Source organism: Strongylocentrotus purpuratus, unplaced genomic scaffold (genome assembly GCF_000002235.5).
Source record: "Strongylocentrotus purpuratus isolate Spur 01 unplaced genomic scaffold, Spur_5.0 spur5_scaffold_11, whole genome shotgun sequence".
Classification (NCBI taxonomy): Eukaryota; Metazoa; Echinodermata; class Echinoidea; order Camarodonta; family Strongylocentrotidae; genus Strongylocentrotus; species Strongylocentrotus purpuratus.
Genome location: NW_022145596.1, coordinates 28,541,172 through 28,568,577, shown reverse-complemented (window position 1 = coordinate 28,568,577; position 27,406 = coordinate 28,541,172). Strand labels below are relative to the sequence as shown.

The 27,406-nt window shown below is 35.8% G+C and overlaps 1 protein-coding gene across 1 annotated transcript in view; it reads right to left on the bottom strand.

The window, feature by feature from the left end:
- Positions 1 to 690, bottom strand: part of LOC115922327 (exosome complex exonuclease RRP44-like) — a 47,214-nt gene extending 46,524 nt beyond the window's left edge. The window contains exon 1 of the mRNA XM_030981114.1: positions 281 to 690. Coding sequence (XP_030836974.1) covers positions 281 to 292 — 12 coding nt within the window. The 5' untranslated portion in view covers positions 293 to 690. The remainder of the gene's footprint in view (positions 1 to 280) is intronic.
- Between the last annotated feature and the right edge of the window lie 26,716 nt (positions 691 to 27,406).

Below are 27,406 nucleotides of genomic sequence, written 5' to 3'. Positions count from 1 at the left end.
AAAGATGAAACCAGTTTCCTAGACCTACACAGCTACAATTTTGTATTAAATTTATTAGTAGGAGCATCATTTTCCACACTTCCTGATTCTCATTTAATTTTTTCTTAGAAGCAACATAAAACTAGTGTATAAACCAGAAACATTAATAGCAACCTAAAACATTTGCACAGTATTAATGAGGGTAAATATCACAGCACACACCTTTTACGTTAAAAATCTTTAAATCAATTCTTAGGCAGCACAATTAACACTTCAAATTAGGACCAGTCCTCATACTTACAAAAGTTTTCATGTGCACCAAAAGTTTTACAAATATATGTATGTCTACGTAGGAAGAAAGCAGTGGGCATTTACATAGAACTGCAAGTTATTTTCCGGATGCACTCACTGCTAATTCAACAATGGATTGTCTGTTTCGAACAGCCATTGAAATCCACTTGCATTCTGGAAATCTACACTGAATAGTTTCTGCCAAAATATTTTTGTCCCCATAACTGCAGAGAAAGTCATTAAAAATGACCCCGACAAGCCATGTAGTGCAGAAGCCAAACCCTGCTGGCCAAAAGAAATCTCATTCTACCAAAATTCAGTACATTTTTTTGGTGATAAAATACACAATTTTTGCTTTAAAAAGCCCTTCTCAAATGATTGGCTTCCTTCTACATTCTTGTCTTCCTGTTTTCTTTCAAACAACAAATTGAAGACTTAATTACAGTCAGGTACCAAGACTATATTTAGTCTGCAAGGCCCCTGGATCATTTGAATAATATATGCGAAAGAGGGCGTGCCTGGGGGTGTGGCTACAGCCAGAACCAAGGTTTTACTTGGCCAATCAGAACTGTGCAGCTCAACAGGATTTCAACTGGAGTTTATTTCTACCAGTATTGTTGTTAGTTGCCACCCCCTCTCTCTTTCTCTTCCTCTTTCTCTTTCTCTCTCCCCCCCCCCCCTCTCTCTCTCTCTCTCTCTGGCTTTCTATTTTGCATTCCTTTCTTTAAAGATATCAATGTTATCTATTTTCTCTCTAACGCTTCGAAAATTATATATCTCTTTGAATAAAGATTTGTAAATAAATACAGGTATATTCATATATATTGATAAGTCCTGTAGAATTTTGATTTTTTTTTCTTCCCTTTTTTTTTCGGGGGGGGGGGGGGGGGGATAGTTATGTCCGGACACCTCGCATTCTAAATTGTTTAGTGGCACCCGTGTTAACCCCCATTCTCATCCAATATAATGTTGCCTGTTTTGGAGACAGAAGATCATTACCAGTGACTCATATGCTTAAACACAGAGGTAATGCCCTTCTGGCTCTAAACACGCAATTTTACAGGTGTACCAAAGATCATGCATGGTTCATGTAAGGCTATATTTGATAGAGTTTGCATAGCACTTAAAAGTACAATGGAGGTTTCTGAAAATTCCAAATAATTTGCTCAAGTCCAGACATGTTCGAATGAGAAGGAGGTGTTCTATAAACAAAATGACAATTAAAACTCATAAAATTGTATTAATCTAATGATGATACATTTATCAGGAAGACTGGTATTGTCAGACATCCTTTTAATCTAGAACTATAGCCTTTGCCCCTTTCCACATCTATCTGTGACATGAATTGTTTTAGTACAGGTACGGTTTAAGTAAATAAATGGTGATAACATGATATCACAATTTCATGATACGCTATTCCTTGACATGTATTACACTTCATAAATACATCTACTTCCTTGTCTCGTGGTATGAATTAAGAAGAAGTTTGCAACAACAAAAAAATGAGGTATAATGTACAAGGGTTAGCATATCATGTAATTCAGTTTCAATTCGAGAATGGGAATATTATGGATTATCCTCCAAATTTACTACATAGAGTGGACACTCGCTACAAATTCATTCAAAATGTGTTTATCAGTGAGAGAAACGATGTCTAAGTCTTCAGTACTTGGTTTCATTCATTCTTTCAAAATTACAAATGAGAAATTATAAGAGATTACATTTCTTGAAATGTCTCAATAAAGTCAATATCATTTATCCTGTTCTTTACATGTGTATACAGTACCACTTACAAAGCTTTCATATAATTCTAAATTCAAATTACAGATAATAATGATATATTGATTTGAATATGTATCTTTTAGTCTATGTGGACTTTGTACCATGGCTTTGCTCACATGCAAGCTTTAATTTTCAATTCCAAGATTATTCTATTTCAATTTAATTAAAGCCAAGAAGGCAAATGCTTAAAATAGACATCAATAATAATAGTGGGTCCTTGTTTAGCGTTCACGTCTGTCAGACATGACACTCCTGGTGCTCCAAAGTTTTATGGTAAACACCACTGCCCCCATGTTATTTAGCATATTCCTGCTAAAACCGTCTACAGATATCCAGCATTATCATATTCTTGTGGGTATCCATTTCGTATCCTGTCATCTAACAAGCATAAATGCTGACCTATAAAATGAGCAATTACCAGGCACACTTTTTGGCTTAGCCATCAGTTCCGGGATGGTAGCTAATAAGAGGCTTTTATCTGCTAGCTATATCTCTGCATTTGCATTTGCTCTCATTTTTTTTTACTTCTTGACTTGAAGGTAGACCCATTTCCTTGGAGAAAGATATAGTTATGCAGATAATTGAGTTCCGCCAAACTATGTACCATTGCAATAGTGTGGTTGTGTCAAGTTGAGGTATTTAAAACAAATACATGTACAAATTAATCACTCAAACGTTCTTTCGGTTCAGGGTGATCAATGCAATTTAACTATATTTGAATGCTTCTCATGAGTCTGTATTCAATGGTTTGAGAAATATGAAGTTTTATCATTCATAATGACCTCTAGGCTAGTTGCTCTGTTCATTCCCATAGATGATTTATTGGGCTGGATCTACACTGTTTACCGATATTGAGGCCAACCAACCAGAAACTATCATAAAATCACTGTAAGCCTATGTAATTATACTTAATCATTTTCCTGGTTGTGATACTACCACCATGGATAAACTAGCCATACACTATACACAGACCCGAAGTTACACCAACACTTCACTTCCTCCTTGATTACTACATGTGTACATGTAATATACATATACTTCCTTCTTTTCTTGCCTCACATTGGATGTTTCAAATGGTCAAACAAACACAAACATGTTTACCTCACACTAACAATGTGTTGTTGATAATATACGTGCAAACCTGTATATTAAGAAAACCTAAAGGGCATAGAATAAGTGACCACTGAAGCCAGGTGGTCATTCTATGCAGGTTGTATATTATATTACACCCCCCCCTCCAATTACAACAGTAATGATAACATTAATGGATTCTGATATACATAGTGCCTTCATATATACCCATCATGCTGTTGGAACCTTGACACGGACACATAACGCTTGGTTCAACAAACTTTCACAGCTGTTATCCCAGGGCATTGTGTACCAGGAGAAAAATTAATTGCACTTGACTAGTTAAGAAGATAATATTCATTATTTAGGTGATGACATTTTAAAGTAAAGACCTACATGTATGTGTTGTAGCCTAATTTATGAAATGGTATATGTTTCTGGACCGAGTCACTCCACTAAATCAATTAAAGAAGCAGAAATCAGACCAAAAAAAATAAAATAATACAGGTACAATGAATTTTTTTATTTAAAGTATACAAAAAAAAGGTATGAGGAAATCCCACTTTTCCAATAGGAAATCCTGAAGTAGCGTTGATCAACCAATTCAGTCAACTGATAGAATTTTACATGCATGTAATACTACAATTGAATGAATTGCACTAAGTTTTTAATTTGCCCATAGTGAAAATCTATATGAACAAAATCCCCCCTGGTTGACTATTGATTAACTATCCAACAGGATTGATGCATTCAGCTTTTCATCAGTCCAAAGTGGAAATGTATTCAAAGGAAATCTGCATAAATCCCCCCGTTTTGTTTTTTTCGGCTCCCCTTTCTGGCTAGACATTCAATTTGCATCTGCACCAATTATATTAGAATGATCTCATTTTTAAAACTCGCTGCTCGCTGCTAATTTGTAAGCTTGCACAGATTTCTATGAGGGGTACTCTTCACTCTCGTGGCACCGGAATGCCACTTGGAGTATTAATCCTCTATCGTAAATTGAATAGACCAAGAAGAGGGTTCAAACTAATCAAAACTTTCCCTTATTAAAAAAGGGTAGCATATTGTGTTCATAGAATACTCACTTTCTGGTAAAGGATGATGAAGTAAACACATAATTTATTGAACGCAGGTAGGGTGTTAAAGCTTTGTAATGTTTATTGATAGGACAGATATTTATGCCCTATTGTCATTTTATCCTTGAGTGTATGGGTATCATGGTAATGGTCTGAAAGTTCCAAAGTCCCCCATAAAAAACAATAACAACAAAACAAAGAAGAAAAAAGAACAACAAAAAAACATGATCTAAAATAAGTTGTACCAAGTGAAGCACATAAACCTTATGCTGGCTTAAATAATTGAAGGGAATCACTTTTGACTGGGGGAGGGGAGGGGGGAGGGGGAGGGGGGGGGGGAGGGGGGGGGGGGAGGGGGGGGGGAGGTTGTTGGATGAAGGCAGTTGCAAAATTGTTACAAAAAATAGAAAGCCCTCATATATGTAATGATGTACATATTTTAGTTTGCAGATAAGAGTAAACATTAATCAAAGCTCAATAGATTGTCCAATTTGCCAAAAGATTTTTGTTCATAACCTGGCCCTCCCCTTCTCTGGTAACACCCTCTGTTATATCATGGACCTGGTGATCGTATCCTTGGGGGCTATGGTATCAACTGCTGTGATTATCTACTGATGAGACTGAAGGCTTTCGTCTGCGAAGAGGCTTTCTAATCCTCTTATGTGCTTAACTTTAAAGGGAAGGTCGAGTTCAGAGAAAAATGTACAATAGTTAGTGAGATTTCTTGTTCTTCATATAGTGTACACCAGTATTTGAAGATTATCAAAATAGAAATGTCTCCCCCGAAAATGATTGATAATCTACAGCTTAGATTGGAGGGAAGGTTGTGCCTGTATAAAGACCCCCCCCCCCCCATCAATAGATTTGATTTAACACTAAAAATACTTGCAATCCAGAGAGATCACGTTAACTAACTTGTTTCACTAATTTTTCAGCATTTTATTAAAACCAATTTAATATCAGGATGGACTTGCCCTTTATTTAACTGTAGTTAACATCTACCAGTCAGATTGGAGGGTTTAGTCTGCATGAGAGGACTGCAAATAATATAACAGATAAACTTGCAATCCAATCCAAAAAGGAGGATCCTCCCCCCCCCCCCCCCCTCCTCTGCCAATAATCTTCTTTTATCTTGGATGCCATGGTATTAATTGTAGTAATAATGTGCGGGTAAGACAGGAAGCTCTTGCCTGCATACAAGGCCTTAAAAACCCTCTCAACTGCTTCAGTATAATGGGGAGGGGGTATTATTGCCCCCCTCCTCCCTACATCTGGTAATTTACAATCGGCGTCATTTTTTAATTGTAGTAATGATCCATGGGTCAATTGAGGTTTTGTCTACATATGAGGCCACAAAATTCTCTCAATAGACCATTTTCGTAATGTAATCAAATGAAATGCATACCGGTACACCTTTTTAAAGTGCCATGTTACAAATTTTTTGATTTACCTGTTACAATTGTATTTCGATCTAGTCAGAATGTGGATTGCATACATTAATTGTTGCTAGGTAGGACAAACATTATAGCTTGTCCTACCTTACAACATGGAATGGATGCAATCTCCATTCTGACTATTAAAATCCAATTATTTGTTATAGGTGAATTAAATAATATGTAACATGGCACTTAACAAAGATCTACATGTATTTAATTTGATTACCTTACGAAAATGGTCTATTGCCATTGTCTATAACAGGTAAACCTAGCATCCCAACAGGTGTCCTGGCATCCCCACAAGCCAAGCCCTGCTCGATGCTGTGGATATCATTGATCGATTGCGCAAGAAGAGAACCTCTTTTCTAGCCTCCCAATAAATGGGCACTGAATGCGTGACTCACTGTGTCATTAACCATTTAGATTACATGCCTACAGTGAATCACAATTCCTCATCCTTTTATTCATTGTTTCTTTATGGCAGTTCAATAAAACAGTATCCATCAAGGTTTCAGTGTAAATTGACAATATACAAGTAAAGGACATTAAGGAGCAATATGAAGGCCATGTAGGCATTATATAGTCATGGAGGAAGAATAGAAATCATAAAACCAACGATCATGATAATGTTTGTGTTTTTTAAAATATAATGTAGAGAAATTCAAGAAACTCTGCGTTTAAAATTCCCTGAATAAATTATTCAAGAAATATAAGATGAGGAGGAATAATTGGTAGATCATGTGTAGGGATATGAAAGATTTCCAACTCTCCTTTGCTTAAAAACACTAGGAAATAAACAACAAACAAGCAACATGCATTTTCACATTTTTACTATTCATCACATAAATGAATAACACACATTACCCTATTTTGGAGGTCAACAGACATGGCCCAAAGCCCAGAATTGAGATATAAATGACATGGCAGTGATCATTATGGTTTACCACATCAAAAGACAACTACAATAGAGCAATTTTTTCAGATTCATTCAGAGATTCAGATTCAGATTAATTTTATTGGTCCATTAGGAAATTCATTTGTTGGCGTTACATAGGCACATGAACAATATACAATAGAAAATAATATACACAAATAGATAATATACAGTAGCAAATGTACAATGACAAATTACAAATTCATATGGAAACATGTACAATGACAAATTCATATAGAAACATGTACAATGATGACAAATTCATATAGAAACACTTTAAAAAGTGTAAACCTATTCATGATAGAAATAATAATAAGAAATAAAATAAAGCAAATAAACTAAGAATTTACCTGAGTTAAATGTCAGCCTCATTTAATTTCTCATGCACAATACATGTACATCAAATCGTCCTTGTTTTCACGAAGTGACGGTAGCGAGGAAAATCGTAACGCAAAGTGAATGCATTTTTTTTCCACTACCGTCACTTCGTGAAAACAGCGACGAAATATTAGACATACATCAAATATTAATTTGCAATTTTCAGTATTATTTAGGCACATGTACATCACACAGAAAATATATAGCAATTCCTCTCAGGTAAGAAGAGAGGAAAGAAAAGAAGACAAAACACAGGCATCATTTCCCATACACTTACCAGAAGTTTCCCTATCAATGAAACCCATTTATGAAATGGAAAATTTCTATGAACGGTTTTTCATTTCATGATGAACATAAGGAGTAGAAACAAAACTCAAGAACTCTCATGAGAATGTATATATCTCAATGGATTCATCATTATTTAATTTAATCATGCAACACTTGCTCTTTCTGAAATAAGTGGCTTTAATATGCAATACTATAACCACTTGTGTAAACTTCAATTACTCTGCTCATTATTATTTCAGCTCTTGAGTTCCACAGTTTAATATACTCGAGAAATGGGAGCTGTAATTCAAATCTCACTGTCTTTGATACATGAATGGATCATATCATTTAATTGGAGCCAGAAGGATATTAAATATTTGATAAAGTGAATGAATTAATACCCCTCTGGCTCTAAACATAATTGTTTTTCTCACACAGCTTACTCCAAAATGCAAATGGAAAATTATGATTATTAACAGAGCAAACATTTAATGAGATTTGAATTGAAGGTTTCATATCAGTATGCAAAGTACCCAGATTGCTTTCAATTGTACTTTATTTTGTTTTCTTCAAAAAATTATTGATAATATATATTCCGGGAATATACATGTTCATCAGAAGTTTTCTTTCTGAGATTAACAATTGTATTTAATTCTTTTTTTCTCCTGCAATATTGATGATGATGATGATGATGATGATGATGATGATGATGATGATGATGATGATGATGATAAATAATAATATGTCTCGTTTACCAAGGGTAGCCTCAACAGTATCAATACTGTTTTCCCTGAGGGCTCTGCAACCATATCATTATCCCAGCTTATGAAGTTAGTTGTAAACATTCAGACTGTTGAAATCATCTTCGCTTCTAAAAAATCATGATTAATAAAAATAATCATCAACCTAATTATACAAGCTGGATGACATCAAGGCAAGATGATTGCTAGCATCCAGCGTTCATAGAAAGTGATATGAGTAGTTTCATATTGCATCTCAATAGTGTCTTGTGATGTAAGTTATGCCATAACTTACATTGATAAGATGCCAGCCATACCATGAGCATTATTGAGCATAGCAACCGTTTCCATAGGGACACCCTGGCGACTCAACTCACCTTTTTAGATCAGCATTATTCATAAATATCAGATTCTTGCATAGAATTTTATGCAGAGAAGATCTATTAAGTTTGTCAATACCGGGTAGTCATAAATTCTAATGACTGGCGACTTTATCATAGAAAAATACACATGCATCTGCATGTCAGCAAAAGGATCATTGAAAATATTTGGCTACAGTGAACAAGTTGATATGTTTGGACTTCATTGAGACAGATGGGCAACCTCAAATAGTGAATACCGTAAATCTCTGGGTTTAAGGTGCACTTTTTTGCCGCCGAAAAAAATTGAAAGTCGGGGGGTGCGCCTTATACACAGGTACAGAATTTTTTTTTTTTTTCTTCTTCTTTAATTTTGATTTATGGCGCTATGCCTGGCAATGTCTCCCAGCTTAGTAATCAGTGTGTTGACTCACCACTTAGAAACTATAACAACACTAAAATTTGTCTGTCATCTTGGTTTGAAAGTAATCTTTCTAATAGATCTCAATATGTAGTTTATAATAATAATTCCTCAATTTTTTTTATATACCGGTAACAAATGGTGTACCACAAGGTTCTATCCTAGGACCTTGGTACTCTATTGTTTTTAATTTACATTTATGATCTTACACATTCTTCTAAAAACGACATTTTTACTTTTATTTGTGACAAGTTTACAAGCACAAATCAGCGCCTTTAACTGCACCTTCTTTTTTTTTCCGCCTGCCCAGAATAGAGGTGCACCTTATACACAGTTGCGCCTTATACATGGAGACTTACGGTATACTGTAGAGGCCAGAAATAGCATAAAAGACCTTCTTGTTGGGGGGGGGGGGGGGGAGAAGTAAATGTATATCTGGACGTAAAAACTGCAAATACATGCTACAGAGAGGTAGAAGGGAGAGGGGGAGGGAGAAGGGAGAGGGGGAGGGAGAAGGGAGAGGGGGAGGGAGAAGGGAGAGGGGGAGGGAGAAGGGAGAGAGGGAGGGAGTAGGGAGTAGGGAGAGGGGGAGGGAGAAGGGAGAGGGAGAAGGGAGAGGAAGAAGGGAGAGGGAGAAGGGAGAGGGGGAGGGAGAAGGGACAGGGGGAGGGAGTAGCGAGAGGGAGAAGGGAGAGGAAGAAGGGAGAGGGAGAAGGGAGAGGGAGAAGGGAGAGGGAGAAGGGAGAGGGGGAGGGAGAAGGGACAGGGGGAGGGAGTAGGGAGAGGGAGAAGGGAGAGGAAGAAGGGAGAGGGAGAAGGGAGAGGGAGAAGGGAGAGGGAGAAGAGAGAGGGAGAAGGGAGAGGAGAAGGGAGAAGGGAGAGGGAGAAGGGAGAGGGAGAAAGGAGAGGGAGAAGGAGAGGGAGAAGGGAGAGGGAGAAGGGAGAAGGAGAAGGGAGAGGGAGAAGGGAGAGGGAGAAGGGACAGGGAGAAGGGAGAGGGAGAAGGGACAGGGAGAGGGAGAGGGAGAAGGGACAGGGGGAGGGAGAAGGGAGAGGGAGAAGGGAGAGGGAGAAGGGAGGGGAGGGAGAGGGGAAGTTAAGAGACTGAGAAAGAGGAGGCAAAAGAACAACAACAAGAACAACAAGAATGAAAATGAATTCCCTAAATTTCATTTCCTTGAAAGAAAAAAATCTTTAATTTTAGAATAAAGAAAATTTACACATTCAAGATGTCACATGATGCCTTATATTCGAAAGAAACTCAATATTTTGACTTCAAATTCCAGGATTGGATTGCAGTGGATTGGATGCCTGATTGGATGCCTGATTGTAGCAAAATACAAAAGCACACTTACATGTAATCCATTGGATGCAAAGTTAATTTCATTTTTAATGCATTTCCAGTGCACCTCATACCATGTTATCTCTAACATTGTACTCAAAGGGTTAAAGTAAGATGTTAGATGCTCATACATCATTCTGAAGTAAACATCATCCAAATAACATACCTATCATGAGCACTTCTCCCACAACTTAATTACTTTCTTTGCATGCATGACAGCACACAGCTGGAACCCAATTCAAATATAGAATCATACTGTCTTGTGCCTTCATGGTTTTGTCAAATCACAAGACGTTGAAAGAGAAGCAGGTTGATGCTTTGGCATGACAACAAAAACAGCATGAGACACAATGTTTTAATTATGTGAAGATGCTCAATAATTTGTAATCTCCCCCCCCCCCCCCGATAAAAAATAAATAATAATAATAATAATAATAACACTAATAACAATAATACTACTAATAATACTAGAATAACATAAATAAATCAACTAATTAATTAATAAAAAATAAATAGATAAAAAAAAATAGTAAACAGCATGACATGAAAAACAATTTTTAGATATTCATTAAAGAGGATTACTTAAATGCTCACGTTAGGGGCTCAACAATCTGTAATATTAGAGGGGGGAATGTACGGTTCTTACAAATAACCAATTAACAAAAATATTTTGGGACCATTTTAGGTGTTGTTTGGAATGAGAAAAAAAGTTGAAGTGAAAATAAATACATCATGAAGTTATTAGGGAGAGAGGCTCCCAATTCCATTATGCTCATTGCTCAATATGCCACTCCCCCCAAAGTCCTCGAGTCTGAGCATAGACGTAATAGACTATAATTACATCTATGGTCTGAGAGACTCTCTGTTTATCTTTTTAGACTAATCCCTGTCTCCTTCCATTTCTTTCATTAAACAGTAAACACATCTCTATTTGGAGTCACAAGAGCGTTAACTCTTTGTTTAAGTATATGATTAAAGCCTATGTGGCTCCAACCAGACAACATATCCTTCATTAAAAATTCTTGAAATGATTTACTTGATCTGTGGAGGTCACACATCAGTAGAAAGATCATTTACTATCTCATCTTCTCAGGTTGTGAGGAGGGACTTCATGGAAAACATTTCAAGGGAACCAGCAATATTTATCAAGGAGATATATCGTCCTTGTTTTCACGAAGTGACGGTAGTGAGGGAAATCGTAACGCAAAGTGAAGGCAATTTTTTTTCACTACCGTCACTTCGTGAAAACAGTGACGATATGTAAGTCAGTGAACTTTGGATCAGGTACACAGTTCTAATCCACAGACACAATATGACCATCATGTGTCTAGACATTCATCAACATTTGCTACTCTTGACCCAGGGAAGTGCACTGTATATTTGCACCGCTTGAATGCTTTTTAATAGAAACTCTGGGAAAGTAAGATTATAAAGTATTTCTGGGATAAGTATCCTCAGGAAAATCAACTTCATAAATTTGAATTAGTAGTAGTAATAGTAATTTTACGTAGGTTAAGCTTTACATCTCTGCACCAAAAATTAACCCAAGTAATTAAAGTAGTAGTAGTAGTAGTAGTATCATCACTTTCATCATTAATGATAATGATAATAATATCATGATTTTTAAAAGAAGAACAAAGCCATCCACTGCTCTTATTTTCGTGTGCCCCCTCCCTCCGGGCCCCTGCCCCAATTCCCATTCCACTCCATTAGGAAGAGGAAAGAAGAAGGCTAAGATAGCAAGGACAAAAAACATCCAAGAGAATTCCAAACTAGAGTTTCTGCACGTTCAAAAGGATTCCAAGCTGGATTGTCTGCAGACTCTGCACGTTCATAAGATTGATTGAAAACACAAATGTTCTCAATCTGATCAGACTCAGTGAAGTCATCAAGTCGCAAGATCAACTTGTTGTTACATACCAGCTCCAAATTCCGTCCAGTTATTTACACGTACATCCATATCTTTTTTAGCTTGAGTTTGAAACTTTGGATATCCTTTTTTTTTGTGGCTATATATATGTTTTTCTTCTTTTATATTCATTCAATTTCTGTCTTATTCCAAAAATTTAAAATCACCTGCCAAGAGCCAGAAGGGGCGTTAACTGATCCTTAACAGACAAAATATTCATTAATTTGTTTATCTAAACGATGTAACTTTCTTGAAATTAATCATAACATCTGTTTGGAGCAGTAGGGCAGTAACTCATACCATTTTATACGGAGGTAATGCCCTTCTGCTTCCAAACAGACGATAGTTAGAATAGAGAAACTGCTTAATAATTTCAAATATATAAAAATTATATTCTCAAGATCCTCTAGACGTACAGGCCTGAGACGATAATTATTTTGTAGTCAAGGTTGAAATATATTCTAATTATTTTAACTCTGAATATTGAAGAAAAAAATAATTACAGTTCAGTTTGTTTTAATATCATATCGCAGCCTCACAATCAAACTAAAAATATAAAGGCTAGAGTTACCTAGCTGCAATAATTAAAGAGCAAACATATTTCCTTTGTCCAATTCTTGAGATGCTGAGCTCTTGACCTTACGACCCCATCTCCCTAGAGACCAATTTAAGATGGAGAAGATGATACAGACCTTGATAGACTGAACAGACAGACAGAGGCAATAACAACCATTTTCAACAAACAAAAAAAAACGCTGCAGCAAATTAAAATGAGATGATTGTAGTGCACTTCACATTTCTGTATCTTATAACTAACTAATCAATGCATGGGTACGCATGGGGGCTCTGAATTATTGCATCCATATATTATAACGGTAGTCTTTTTTTTTTAATCCTTAGACTAAATTTTCTCTTACTATTCATTTACACATCATAGCTTGCTGCAGTATTATTATCATTGCTTTTTTTTTGGGGGGGGGGGGTCCTGTATAACACACAAATCAGTACATGGGGATGCATGGGTCCTCCCAATTTATGTTTTAAACTTGTCCCTTACCCCTACTTTTTTTTCTTCCCCTCAACCACAACCCCCTTGAGTATAAACAAAAAGAAAAGAAGAGGACTCGGGGGGGGGGGGGAATAACATTTAACAACATTCCCCCCCCCCCCTTTTGAGTAGGAAGAATTGGGAAATAATTGGGAAATAATAGGAAAGAATAGAGAAAATAAGGGGAAAATCAGGAAAATACGGATAAAATTGGGAAGAATCCCTACGGAAATCAGGTGATTTTTTTTTTTTAATCAGGAAAAAATTAAAAAACTGGGTAACCGATTTAAATAAGGCCTGATTTATACTTATATTTTACCGCGGTGGTTTTTTTATGAGGCAGTTTATCATACCAAGTCTGAACAGGGCTTATTATGTACTGAATGACATTGAGACTGAGTGATCACTACGATGATGTAAAACAGTCATGGACTTGTGGGAGATGTGGCTTGTATCATTCCTCATTGGCACTGCAGTGACAGTCTATTACAATAATTATCTGAATTCTGAACAAAGTTTGGACATTGTAATATCCTTGTAATTGAATTAATCAGCCAAGAACACATGTGTTTCTTGTAATTAAGATGTCCATCTTGATTAAGAATACCAAAGCAAACACAATTTAAGTCAATTGAAACGCAAGGTTCCAGAGATTCAAGGCTTCCATGTACATGTGACAAACATGCTTTAGAGGACATTATCTGTCACTGAAATGTCAACATAAGATCTAGTTCACGTTTGTGTAATCAAATTTGAAGAAATGTAGTTTCACACAATTGCATGACGCATGCTTTGGCAAAAATTGTTCAGCGGTCAATATCCTACACTAAATGAATGAATTTCTGACCTCGACCCTTGACCCAACACTAGATCTCACTCTAACCTTAACCCTAAAACCTAGTTTCGACCATAATCTTGACTCTACATCCCTGTCGGAATAAAGCAGATATCACTGGGGCATAATGCTGGAGCACCATCTCACACACAAAGACGAACAAATATCAAATGTCACAGGTAATATGTTCAATGACTCACTTTAGTATTCATACTTAGTCATGCCAACTAAAAGATGAATGTAACAATGAAATAAAGCAGGTTTTACAAAACACAGTGGCTTGCCAAATTAGAAGAGGAAAAATCAAATCATATTCAAAACATATTTTTTAAAAATTGCACACAAATAAGTGACACACTCAAAACAACATTAAACAAATACGATTGTATAGATATATATACATGTATATACCGGTATATACAAAAGAATTTTATTGGAAGATTGAAATTACAAATGCATAGAACTGATACTGTATTACATTTTTATTGAATAGTAGAGAAATCATATTAAAAAGGGAAGTCACCTAGGCAGAGCAATTTTGTAAAATGCTTTAATAATAGCAACCTCTTACAGCATATTATCAAAATGCACATATCTATTATATACAGTATGTAGCATTAGGCCTATGTAGCATTATGGAATACAGTGTCTATGTCTGATAATACAATTTAAAAAGCCTAAGGAGAGATGTTAATATGCTCAGAGCCAGAAGGGCATTAACTCTATCAGCATGTCCACACACAAAACAATTTATCCCAAAACTCTGTAACGAAACGTCGTATAAAGAATCATCGTATAAATTTCAGAGTGTCCACACACAAGAAACGTCGTATAAATAATCATCGTATAAATTCCAGGATGTCCACACACAGAAGAAAGTAATCCTGAAACTCTACAGCGAAATGTCGGAGAGGTGCGCAGTTTGCTACTGCGGTCATGAAATGGAAGCGGAAACGAGAGGTTTGGTCTCCTTTCGCTCGAGGTCACGTTAAGCCCCGCCCAGTTAGTTACACTAGTTACACTCCCCCTGTCCACACACAACATTAGGCGTGATTCTTTATTGAGTTTCAGTTCAAAACGATGCCCAAACCTGCGTTTCGTTAGACTAGTTTCGTTATACGACGTATCGTTAGTGAGCATCCACACACACAATTTTCATCGTAAAACTATCGCGAAACGGTATAGCTAATCACGCCTAATCACAGAAAATGTTGTGTTTGGACAGGGGGTATGTAAAGTCTGTCATTACTGCTTTCCGGCTCAGAACATACTAATATGATTCCACGGCTAGACCACTTATCATAAACAGCATACAGATATGAAACGTAGATAGTAGAGACATGAATCTCTGTTTCATAATGTGAGGAGTTATTGAGGCAAGAATTAACAACCCTACAAATCATTTTCTCACCATTCATCATCATCATGAGAGAGTCCACATGTAACTATTTCAAGCATATTATGTTTATTGAAAAACATCAAAGATCATTCAGAGCAGAAAATCTCTAGTACGTGACACTATTCATTTGCAAGGTAAAGTACCGTTTTCCATAATACTATCATAGAAAAGGGTAGTGCTTTTATGAAGGACCTCTCTTAAATCTAAGAAATAGCTGAATTATTAGCTGCACACCTACAGTGTGGGCATCACAGTTTAACGTTTTACCTTTTACTGTAAAATCATCCCAAAATTACAATGAATTCATAAGATTACAAAATAAACATACGTTGAAAACTATCTCCCTTTGAAATAAAAGAATTTTAATATTGATAAATAATTGGGTGGGTAGGGGTTTGGGTTTTGCTCTTGGGTGGGTGGGGGCATGATACTGTGTAAACGATGTTGATTTTTTATTTTACCAATATGTTAAGAATTTAATTTGTGATATATCATTTTTTCTCATTTGTTTTGTATTGTAAACTGCACCCCTTGGTAGAACAGCTGTGCTGTACTGGCACAGCTGAGCAGGGCGATACATCCAATGTTATTTTCTCATGTTATCATGTATATTGTTATTTATATGTTTTTATATTGGTCAATAAAATCAAATCAAAAGTGTAACATTGACTAAAATACCTGAATTTTGAAAGAATTTCTCAAAGGATGAGATAAGACAAATCTACAAATGTGAAATCTTCCTGAGAGATTCTAAAATGTGGGGGTATATAATGTAAGCCTTCAATGTAGTAAGGCAGCCTGATTGGCAGCCTGATTGGCTGGTGATTGTAGTGACATCAGACACCTACAGTATGCATGGGTTATGGCGTTTCTGTATGCAGTGGACTTGGGTATTTATAAGTTTAAAAATGTGATAGATCTTTAATTTGGAACACAGAATACAACAAACTTTGAAACTAGTTTAGTTGAGATAAATCACTTTAAATCACTACCTCACACAATGTATTCCCTAGCTGTTATATATAAGATCTCTAAGACCCCGTTCTCACTCACTTCGTTGGAGCGCTCTGGAGCGCTCTAACTAAGACCCGCTCCTCAGGAGCGGTTCTTAGGTGAGTGAGAACGCTCAAAGTGGTCCAGGAAGCGGACTTCTGGACCGCTCCAGAAGTCCACCTTCCGAGGTGGTCTTGAGGAGCGGGTCTTATTAAGAGCGCTCCAGAGCGCTCTAACGTGCAATGTGAACGGAAAGCATACTTTGAACGGAAGTGACGTTCCGCGCGATGAGCGGATCGGGCAGGCACTACACATATACATGTATACGGGACGCGTCGCGAACGGGACATCAGGTGACATAGGGTTTGGATTCCGCGCGCAAAAAAATTGACCCGCCTACTTGAGCTGCCATAGCAACAAGACCACTTTGACTCGTGGAGCGGTTTGAGCCATAAAAACTGCTCGGAGTGTGAACGCTCGCAAACCGTTCCTCAAGACCTGTTCCTCTGGAGCGGTCTGGAGCGGTCTAACTAAGACCACTTTCAAAGTGAGTGAGAACGGGGTCTAATTATCCCCTCTTTTGATGCAATGATTTAAAGCATACTTTCTTTTCACTTTAATAATCTCAACTTTCTTTCACTTTTTATCACACCCACTGAAAGACAAAGAATTGTATAGACCAAAATATATGGCCCATATAAAGTATTTTTACTTTCATTTATCCTATCTAATGAAATCTAAAACAGAAACGAAACAGAGAGAATTTATAAAGCACCGGTCTTAAAGCCTGCGTGGGCAGGGTCATTTTAAGTGTAATGTGTATATATTGTTGCAAATCATATTTTTAGTTTATAACTTTGTCAGTTATGCTTCTTTCTCATTTCTCAAAAGGTTATACTGGCTTTATTTTTTTCCTCAAGGTTTCTCTCATTATTAGGTTTCAGTATTATACTAGACAGCAGGGAAAAAATACATGGGGTTCAGGGCACATTAGCCCCCGAAATGCCCAAAAGAGCCCACAAAAGTCATAAAAGAGCCCCCAAAAGTTTGTATAGAGTTCAATGCCAAACAAATTAAATAATGTTATTTTCATGCAAGCAAGCTTGAAAAGTAGCCCCCAAATTTGTTTAAATAATTTTTTCCCTGCTAGACAGCTATATGAGTTAACTTTTAGAATAGTGTTGGTCATACTTAGATTTTGTTATAATGTTATATCTTATTAATTTTTATTTTTGAATGTATTCTTGCTTTATTGAAAGCTGAATTTCCCTTTTCAGTTTTCTCAATAAGCCATTCAATTCAAATTCAAATAAAATGTACTTTACTGTATTACATGTAGGTAATTTAAACAAAATAAGAAATAAATAATTTTTGTCTTTATTGATTTATTTTTTACCTTTCTTGTTATAATATTTCTGTAGCTTCTGTCTGCAAATCTTAAAATCTGAGGACCCTTGTTTAATAGAAACAACTGATAACTTCTTCTCTTGGGGGTACTTCAAAGCAGTTTTTTTGTATAATTTCTTCTAACAGCCCCCCCCCCCTTACCACTTTAAAATGATATTAAAATAACCCTTTGCAACGGCAACTTTAAACTGAAGCATGAGTGTTGTAATCTTATACTTTTTTGTCTACCAAAAGCATATTTGGTTACATTTTCACTTTTGCCCTTATACTGGTATACTGTATTCAAATGACAAGGAAGAAGGAACTGAGATAAAATCATGGTCTTAGCTTCACACACTAAACAAGTACATGTAAAAGCACTATACCATTTCCCCTTTTGAAAGAGAGCAGCTCATAAAAACTGTACACTATGAAATGAATGTGGGTGATGAAGACAGCATGAATTTTCACTTCAATGAATTTCCATTTTTTGCTCTGTGGTGTACTATACCATTAGACTTGCACTATAGAAAGTTTCTGAAATAAAACATATTGGTGTAATTTGGTGATAAAGAGACTTAGATTTTCCAGAGTTTGCAAAAAGACAGAAAAACATTATTTTTGTTCATCTGATCGTATTGTGAGCGTTGTGGTATAGTGGTTTACTTGCTTGACTTTCAATCAAGAGATCGAGGGTTCAAATCCAAGCCTGGAGCCACTCCCCTTTGATAAGACATTAATCTCCATTTACTACTGTCAATGTAGTAAATGGATACCATGCAATGATTTCCTGCTTGAGCACTGTGCTAGAGCACCGTACATAATAGCAGTAATGCTAGTAGACCCTTGAGGCCTGTCTTCGTCAGCTCAAGATTGCCAAATATCATGCTTTTTTCAGACTCGGGATATTATCCTGATGCTCGAAATCGTGTCTTCACCAGATTGATACGTTTATCACAAACTAGCTTAAAAAATAATCATAAGTTTAACGCATGCGCACTTCAGAGATCGACTGTACGATCAGGGTGCGGATTTAAGATTTTACCCGCACTGTAAAACGTAAACAAGTACCACACCGGCTGTTCTACGAGCTAGTTTATTTACAAACACGGAAAACCAGAAATTGTTGTGCATAATGGGATGGGATCGGGAAATTTGACTCTGTACTTCGGTCTGATGAAGAAGGCCACAAACTATCCCACTATTTGGGAACTAGTGGGATAATTTGAAAACTAGACCGAGATATCTTTGGATATTATCCTGACCAAATATCCCGCTAATTGCTACTTGGGCTGATGAAGACGCAAATTAGCTGGATAATTTGCGATCGGGATAGTTCAAATAGCGGGATATTTGGCAATCTCGAGCTAATGAAGACAGGCCTAGTATAATTATATTTGAGCACCTGGAGTGTCATGCATGACAGACATGAGCACTATACCAGAACCCACTCTTACAATCATTATCATAAGGCCATATAACCGTATTTGTATTTACTCTTATGTTTCCTTTTTAAGCAGGAGAGGGTTCAAAGCTAGGGTAATAATTTCCAAAGCTCTTTGGAAGCAAATAGGGACGTTATAATGTGATATGCGGTATACTAGAACAGAATATTATTATTATCATTATTTGATATTTGTTGATATTTTTCACATCCCCAAAAATACTGCAAGGGTAAATGTCAACAAAGTTTTATCTCAATAAAGTTTATGTTCATGCATTACAGAGGGTAAAAACAAGTTGAAGATGGATTTTAAATCATCAATTTGCTACTTTATTGCCTATACTTTCACATATTGCTTTACTTCAGTTTCTAGCAAAAATTTCAAGTAATAAAACAAGTAAAAGAGTTCAGCAGAAAAAAGAGAAGAAAGAAGAGATGCGAAACTGATCCACTGTTGGCCTTTTGTACCTTTATTAGTTCCTTATAGTTGAATTAAAATGATTGTGGATGAATGTACTGCTGTCAACCATTTGAATAACAACTGAATGTTCAAGACATACACGTAAGCTGGGAAAGTGATTGGTTTCCAAATGCTAGCAGTAGTGAGGTTCACATGACAGATCTTAAAGTTAAAGCGACAACTACGAGCAGCGGTGTCCTCACTAGAAGTTATGTGCTGTGCGGACGCAGCTTTGAGGCTCCACCAGATGTGTAGCTGTGTGGACCTTCATCATTTTTAGTGGATTGCTGTATATAACTTTCAGGTTTTGCTAACTTAAAGTTTAAAATAATGATGGTCCCATGTAAACATTGCCAGTATGATGATCTTTTCATGTGCCTCCTGGACAGTTTTATGCTGGTAGATGTGCATAATAACATGTGGGTGTACGAACACATCTGGGCCTTTATGCAATGGGATATACATGTATCTGTAAATTCACATAGCAATATAATAATCTAGCCTTGTACACAGAAATATATTGTCATGAAAGAGAGCAGATAGACATGTCCATGTATGTAATAATGAATAGCATATTTTCCCAGCCTTGCAAGGATGAAAACCTTATTGTAAGGTTGACTTTTTTAATTTTTCCCCCATTACACATATCTGCTAGATTATAGCCTACTTGAAGGTCTACATCATAGCAACTTTCTCTTCAACGAATATATTACACAACTGACAGCTATTAGTGCAAAAGACAATTAAACAGACAAATTAACAAGAAGGAATAGAGAACTACAGATTTCCGGAACGCTCCAAAAGAGCTTCAAAAGTTTCACACAGTTCTTTTTTACAGAAAAAAGGCATTCATGAACAGACAAATTTGTGCAGTGCTGACAGGCCCCGGCATTATGTAGCTTGCATGTTCACTGTATGTGATGAGTAAATCTCACCTATTTTAATCCATGTACCAGGTCTTCCAGCATATATTGTGATAAGCCATAATGGCTTTTGGCAATAATGCAAAACCACAACAATAATTCATAATGAATTCAAATGCCCATGGGTATTCTCTGTTTTTACAAACATTAGGCTAGCCCTCATCACCTGACATGTTATACAATTGATTATAGGAAATCACTATTGCCCTATAACTAATGACCTGCATCTAATTAAGGGATATCTCAATATTAGTATACGAAGTATACAAAATCCACATGGAGGAAGGAAAGCATTTATAATAAAGTTGCAATCATGTTAATTTCTTTAGTTCTTGATTCTCATATCCCACATGAAATAGATTGACACGACAAATTTCCTTTAAAATCTACCACGGCCTTGCATCTTTATAAAGATGATAAGTCTTGAAAGTTGTAACTCATTCGAACACACGTGTATTCCGACTTCAATCAGATGAAATTTGAAAACAATATACTATGAGTATACAAAACAAACATATTACATTGTTTTGAAGAGATATATGTAAGAGAATATAATCAAATTTCTGCTTTAAGTAAATTATGTCTGTGTATCTACATGTATTTACTACAAAGGATCAAATTCATTGAATTACTGTATCATATACTGTGCATGTTAATACCTTCAGAAAGAATCTTGTTTTCACTGAAATTTGATTGAAAATTTAGTACCGGTAATTCCTTATGAAGATCTATGCCCATATATAACAACTAATGTCAACATGATAAAAGCAGGATTTCAATCAAAAATGGGTTGTTAAATCATCTACAACATATTAGGCAAAATATATAGGCCTATATATATATATTTTGTGATGGATTTTTAATTATAAGGAAGTAACATGCACTCAAAATTTATTGACCTTATCGGATACAAAAATAAATAAGATAGAGACAAGGAAGTGCACGTACATGTATGAGAACATTTTCTGAAAAGACTTAAAGGTATTACAAAGTTTTGGTATGGGGTCATGAATTTGGTTCAAATTAACAATTTCGGAAGCATATGCGTTCCTACAATATTCATTGATCGTTGTCGCGGTTACAATTGAGTCTAAAGTTGTGAAATTATAATTAAGAAACTCTTTATGTTGTATAGCTCCCTCTCAAGGTCAAGATATCAATTTAGCTATGAAACAACGTTTCTTGACTTAAATCGACCGATTAGCTATTCCCATTTGGAAATTATGTATCATAACTACATATTCTGAGATTTTCATGGTCCCAGCTACCATTGTACGGCCATAGGCGCTATTTGAAATTTATCAAAATTTACCGGGAGCACCGGTAAATTTTTAAATTCAATTTTTCTCGAAAACAGAAGAGTTTTAGGGGCTAATTTTTTTAGTGATTACAATACATCCACAGGGGCATCCAAATATAACAAAATTGTAAAGATTCACTATCCACCCATTTTTCAAAATTTCCCAAAACTTTGTATTACCTTTAAGCCAATCTTGTTCATAAAAATAGATTAGTTCTATGCATGTTCCTGCATGATCTGCAAACAAGGTTAGCAAATAAAATCATTGTGGCATGAGATTGAGAGAGAAAAAGAGTTTCAAGAATGAGAACAACAAACAAGTCAAATTGTATGTGTCACAGAAGGTCATATTCTTGTTTGAATACATTTGTTTTCAATTCAAAAACTATGGCTCATAATTTACTTCACAAATAGATTAGACTCCATGCTTGGAATGGATGAAGTGAACAGTGCAATGTTGTGACAGTCATGGAAACATGGAAACATGAAAACATGTTGAGATTGGTGCATATACAGTATATCTGTAAACACCAAAGTAATATATATATATATATATATTTTTTTAATTTAAAATAAATCAACTCTGATAAATTTGATAGGACATCATCATAAGTCAAGGTTATTTTTCTTATGTACTAGGTCTACACTGTTCAATTTGGGAATCCCTTTCTCTAAAAAAGCTATTTCAATTCAATATCTTATCAACTTGATGAATTGTTGATACAAGACTAATTGTTGTAATTAATTCATCATTGATTTGTCGATTATCAAAATATCTACAATATTCTTCTTTCTAAATTGAAATTCTCTAGAAAAGTCATTCAACAATAGTTGTCCTTATATAAGGGTGTAACATATGGTGAAAAGAGCACATCAATATGTGTGCAAACCCAATGTTTTACTAGAAAAGTTTATCTGGTTGTACTACATGTACATCTCTCTGCAGGATACAGACCCACACACCAATTTAGGATCCATCTGCAAAGCAGCATAAAGCACTATTTTCTATAAAATCATAGTATCATCTAGTCTAACCATACAATTTATATTGTAAAATGATGCATGAAAACAAAGACCTATTTCTGCAAAATGAAATTGGATATCTAGGCTAGGCCGCTGAAAAATTTGTTTACTAAACTGACTGATGTAACAGGCACAGCACATGATGCTTTTGCCCGTAAAACACAGTAAAACACATCGCCAATAGTATTCAACATTCCTGAAATTCTTCAGAATTAAATGTTATGGTCCTGTACTCTAGTCTCTACCATACAATAAAAAAGCACTCTGCAAAACAACTTCAGTGATTACGTAGTCTTTCTGAATGACTGAAGTGTTAGGACCCCGATCGCTTCATGCAGGAAACGGAGGAAGGAGTATAGGTTATCTATGTAACTTTGAGGCTCTCTTTTATTTGTATGTTTCACAAAACTTATAGGCCTGATATATCTATTATATGTTAGGTTTAAAAGTAGGTCTAAATTACATGAGGTTAAAAAGTAAATGCACTCCAATATTAACTTATTTTTTGATTCAGATTGACTTGAGCAAATTTAAAACATGGTATTTGGGTTCAGAGAAATTAAGTTTTTTCACCACACCTATCTTGTTATCTAAGGAATAAACGGCTAAGGCAGGCTCCAATTTCTCTTTTGTTATCATTACTGTTTGTCCCAAATCTATGGAATTTGGTCTCGTCATGTCAGAAGATGTCTGAAGATTCCAGGCTCCAATTTCTCTTTTGTTATCATTACTGTTTGTCCCAAATCTATGGAATTTGGTCTCGTCATGTCAGAAGATGTCTGAAGATTCCAGAGCCTATAAAAAGTCTCTATTGGTATACCTTTATTAAACACAAACCTTGCATAAGAAATGCATTTATCAGGGTGCCTTATTTATAAGCCGACAACAAGGATGAAAAACATACCTTTGATATCAAATCACAATTAGAATGTAGGCAGGGGCTCAAGGGGATCAACCCCCCCCCCCCAAAAAAAAAAAAAAAATAATAATATATATATATATATATATATATATATATATATTAAAAAAATGAATGAATGAACGAAAGAATTAATGAATAAATAAATATGTGTAAAACTAAGGTATTTATCTTTTAAAGTCCTAGGCCATACGACTAGAGAACCCATGAATTATAAGGTCTTTGTATTCATAAAATTCTGCGAACATGAATAAAATTGCAGGCTTGTTTTTTAATCTGAATACTGTAGTTATTACACAGGCGCTAAAGGGCTACACGTAGGTCTGCATGCACCCAAGTACAGTGAACCTGTATATTAAGACCAATCAATCAAGGAAAAGAAGAAAGATAGTCTTTACAGGGAGGGGGGGGGGCAGACCAATGTGGTCTTTTATCGAAGGATGGTCGTTCTATACAGGTGGTCACTTTAGCAGGTTTGAGAGCTAATAACAGTGTTACTACATGTACAAACATTGTATGTACATTGTATGTATAGTGTATAGCAGTTTTAATACTGGTAATGAGAACCAGGAAGTGGAGAAGGTCTTTTTAGCATACAGTGTACTACCACTCTATATAAAGATCCCTATCTCACAGCATTGGCTTACATCTATGCTCCTCATCCTACAAATAATACCAAGGGACATCAAATACAATAATGAACTTATTTGGGGATTGTTGTTGACTTTAGGCCATTTTCGTAATGTAATCAAATGTAATGCACAAATCTTTGTTAAGTGCATGGTACAAATTATTTAATTCATCCGTTGTATATAATTGTATTTCAATAGTTAGAATGCAAATTGCATATATAAATATATTACATTTTTTTATGTAGGACAAGCTGGCCTACAATGTACCTAGCAACAATTAATTTATGCAAATTGCTTTCAGACTACGGTATTGAAATACAGTTATTCGTACCATAAAACAAAGATTTGTGCATTAAATTTGATTGCATTTATACATAAATGTCCTATTTAATGACGGAATTTCCGTGAAGTAGACAAATATTTGAACAAAGTTTGCATCTTTCCTTGGAGTTCATTAGGGCTGTCAATTTTTTGTCTAGAATGAGGAAGATATACAGTGTATTTTCAAATTGTACTTCCTGAGATCAAATACTATTTTAGAATCCTTGGCTAAGACACCACTTTTCGAATATTCACTTCCTTCTTCAAATCGAAAGACATAAGCTCTGAGATTACATGTAACTGTCATTGATTTATTACAATACGCTCACAATTTATGAAACTATCGTTTATAAGCAATAAATCCTTTCAAACCCCTCATTTTATTTTTCAAAAACTGTCTGTCTTGATTCATTCATAGCAAAACAATACAAACAAATAGGATCAGGAATATGAATTCTTTAAATTAAATAACCCAAACCAAAAGCTTGCATGTTTTCAAGACCTTTAAATCGGGCAAACACCATTGAAATTGCTCAAGCCAGTTGCTAAACTACAATTCACCCTTATCATGTGTTGTCTTTTCCCTTTGGCAGAGTTCCTGTTATTTCCCCTTCATCTTTTGTTTTTCTTTCTTTCTCTCTCTCTCTCAATCCTATCAAATATCAAGGACAGGACAAGAATTATTTTAAAAACAGAAACTTCCCTGCCAATAGTGTACTAACACATGGCAGAACACCCTTGGCTGTCTATTCATTGATACGTATGCCAAAGCAATCGCTGCTCCATGCTAAGCCTACACACCCAAAATTCAGATCACCTGATTTTTTTTCAACCTATTCAAGTTTGGGGGTGTGGTCTAAAATAACAATATCCAGGCATCGATTACAGGGAAGCCTTCATCAACACACACATACACACTGGTGCACAAAGTCAGACCGTGGGCGGAGCTTGGATATAAGTGATGGGTGGGATGGATGATTGACATGCATATAGTTTACATACCAAGTAGCATGACACATCCCTTATCAACAGAGGGCGCTCTTCTACAAAATGGAATGTGAATAAACTGATAATATTGAGATGGATGAGAGTAACCTTTCCATCAATGTATTCAAATTTTATGCACGGTATTTGCCTGCTTTCCAGGTTTCCCTCATTGGGTAGGAAGCTTGTCAGAGGGTTGCCTCACCTAGCACTACTATTCACTATGTAACAAAATTATGTTCAAATTGAGGAAACAATACCATGAATGGTCAACACCTGTATGGCAAACAAGAAAGTGTCATTATCTTCTCTTTCTTCTTTATGAAATCTATTTGAAATAGAATAGACTTTTTTACTAATTTTATGCATACATTAAATACAAAAATTTCTCTTGACAACTGAAAAGCTTGCCCTACATAGCAACCAGTAATATATGCAAAATGAATTCCATCCATACAGATGTAATTCTACATAGCAGGTGACTGACTCAAATAGTTGGTTACCAAGGGTTAGAAATATTAAAATACATTAGTACACATGTCTATTGTACACACCAATGAACAGGTTACAAGTCAAACAAAAGCATGTAATAGATGGGTTAGGTAATATTTTAATTCAAGGATGTTTCTCTCCTAAGGACCTAGTGACGAGGTATTCCATTAACAAGTTATTGATGAATGCAATACAATACTTGGAATTCAGTCTGCTTACATTACATGTCGGGCAAGCCTCAGGCAAGCTTTCAGGTTGGCAAGAACAACCATTGCATTAAAATATGCATAACATTTGAATATGTAAGTAAACCTGTCAATTCATGGGATAGGAATTACATCATTGGTCACTATGAACATGATGGACAAAGAAAGAGGACAGAATATACAGTTCCTCAGGTAGAAAAAGAAACATCCCTTCACTGCTATTACATGTATGTAAAAATGTGTAGAACAGGTGTCACATGCATATTCACCTGTTCTACACATTTTCACATCATAGCAGTGAAGGAATGTTCCTTTGTCTACCTGAGGAACTGTATATTTTGTCCTCTTTCTTTGTCCATGATGTTAATAGTGGGTGTACCCCCAATCTTAATGCAGTGAGCCAGATACTATCAAATTTGCCCATGACAAATCCTATAAAAATTTACCCCAGATCACAAATGTTTCAAATTTTATGCATTCTTCCATCATAGAAGCTGACAAAACCCCCAAAACATGTACATTGATTACCTGACATAGCAACAGATAATGTACTCATGATGGATCCCATCTGTAGAAGTACACTGCTACACATAAAGTGAAATAGATAGTTTTTCATCAAGAACCTGGGAAGAACCTCCACAGCTTTGAGTATACTAATAAATGTCTATTGAACAATGAATTGAACAATTGTTCAACATACATGTACCATGACATAAATGAAATATTTTTGTTTAAATCAAAGTTGAATGCCCTACATATAAATACACCCCCCCCCCCCACAAAAAACAACATCAACAACAACAAAAGATGTCCTTGGCCTTCAGAATATTGTACCCTCTGTTTAATGTTTTCCCACTGATCTCATGACCTCACAGATGGGGCCATTTTCACACATTCATGCCTGTGATCTAAAAGAGACGAGCATATATCCACATCATCACCTTCACACAATCATAGAAACGTTCACACCATCATGGAAAAGTTCACACCGTCATGGACACGTTCACACAATTATAGATATGTTCTCACTAACGGTCAAGGGTACATTTACAC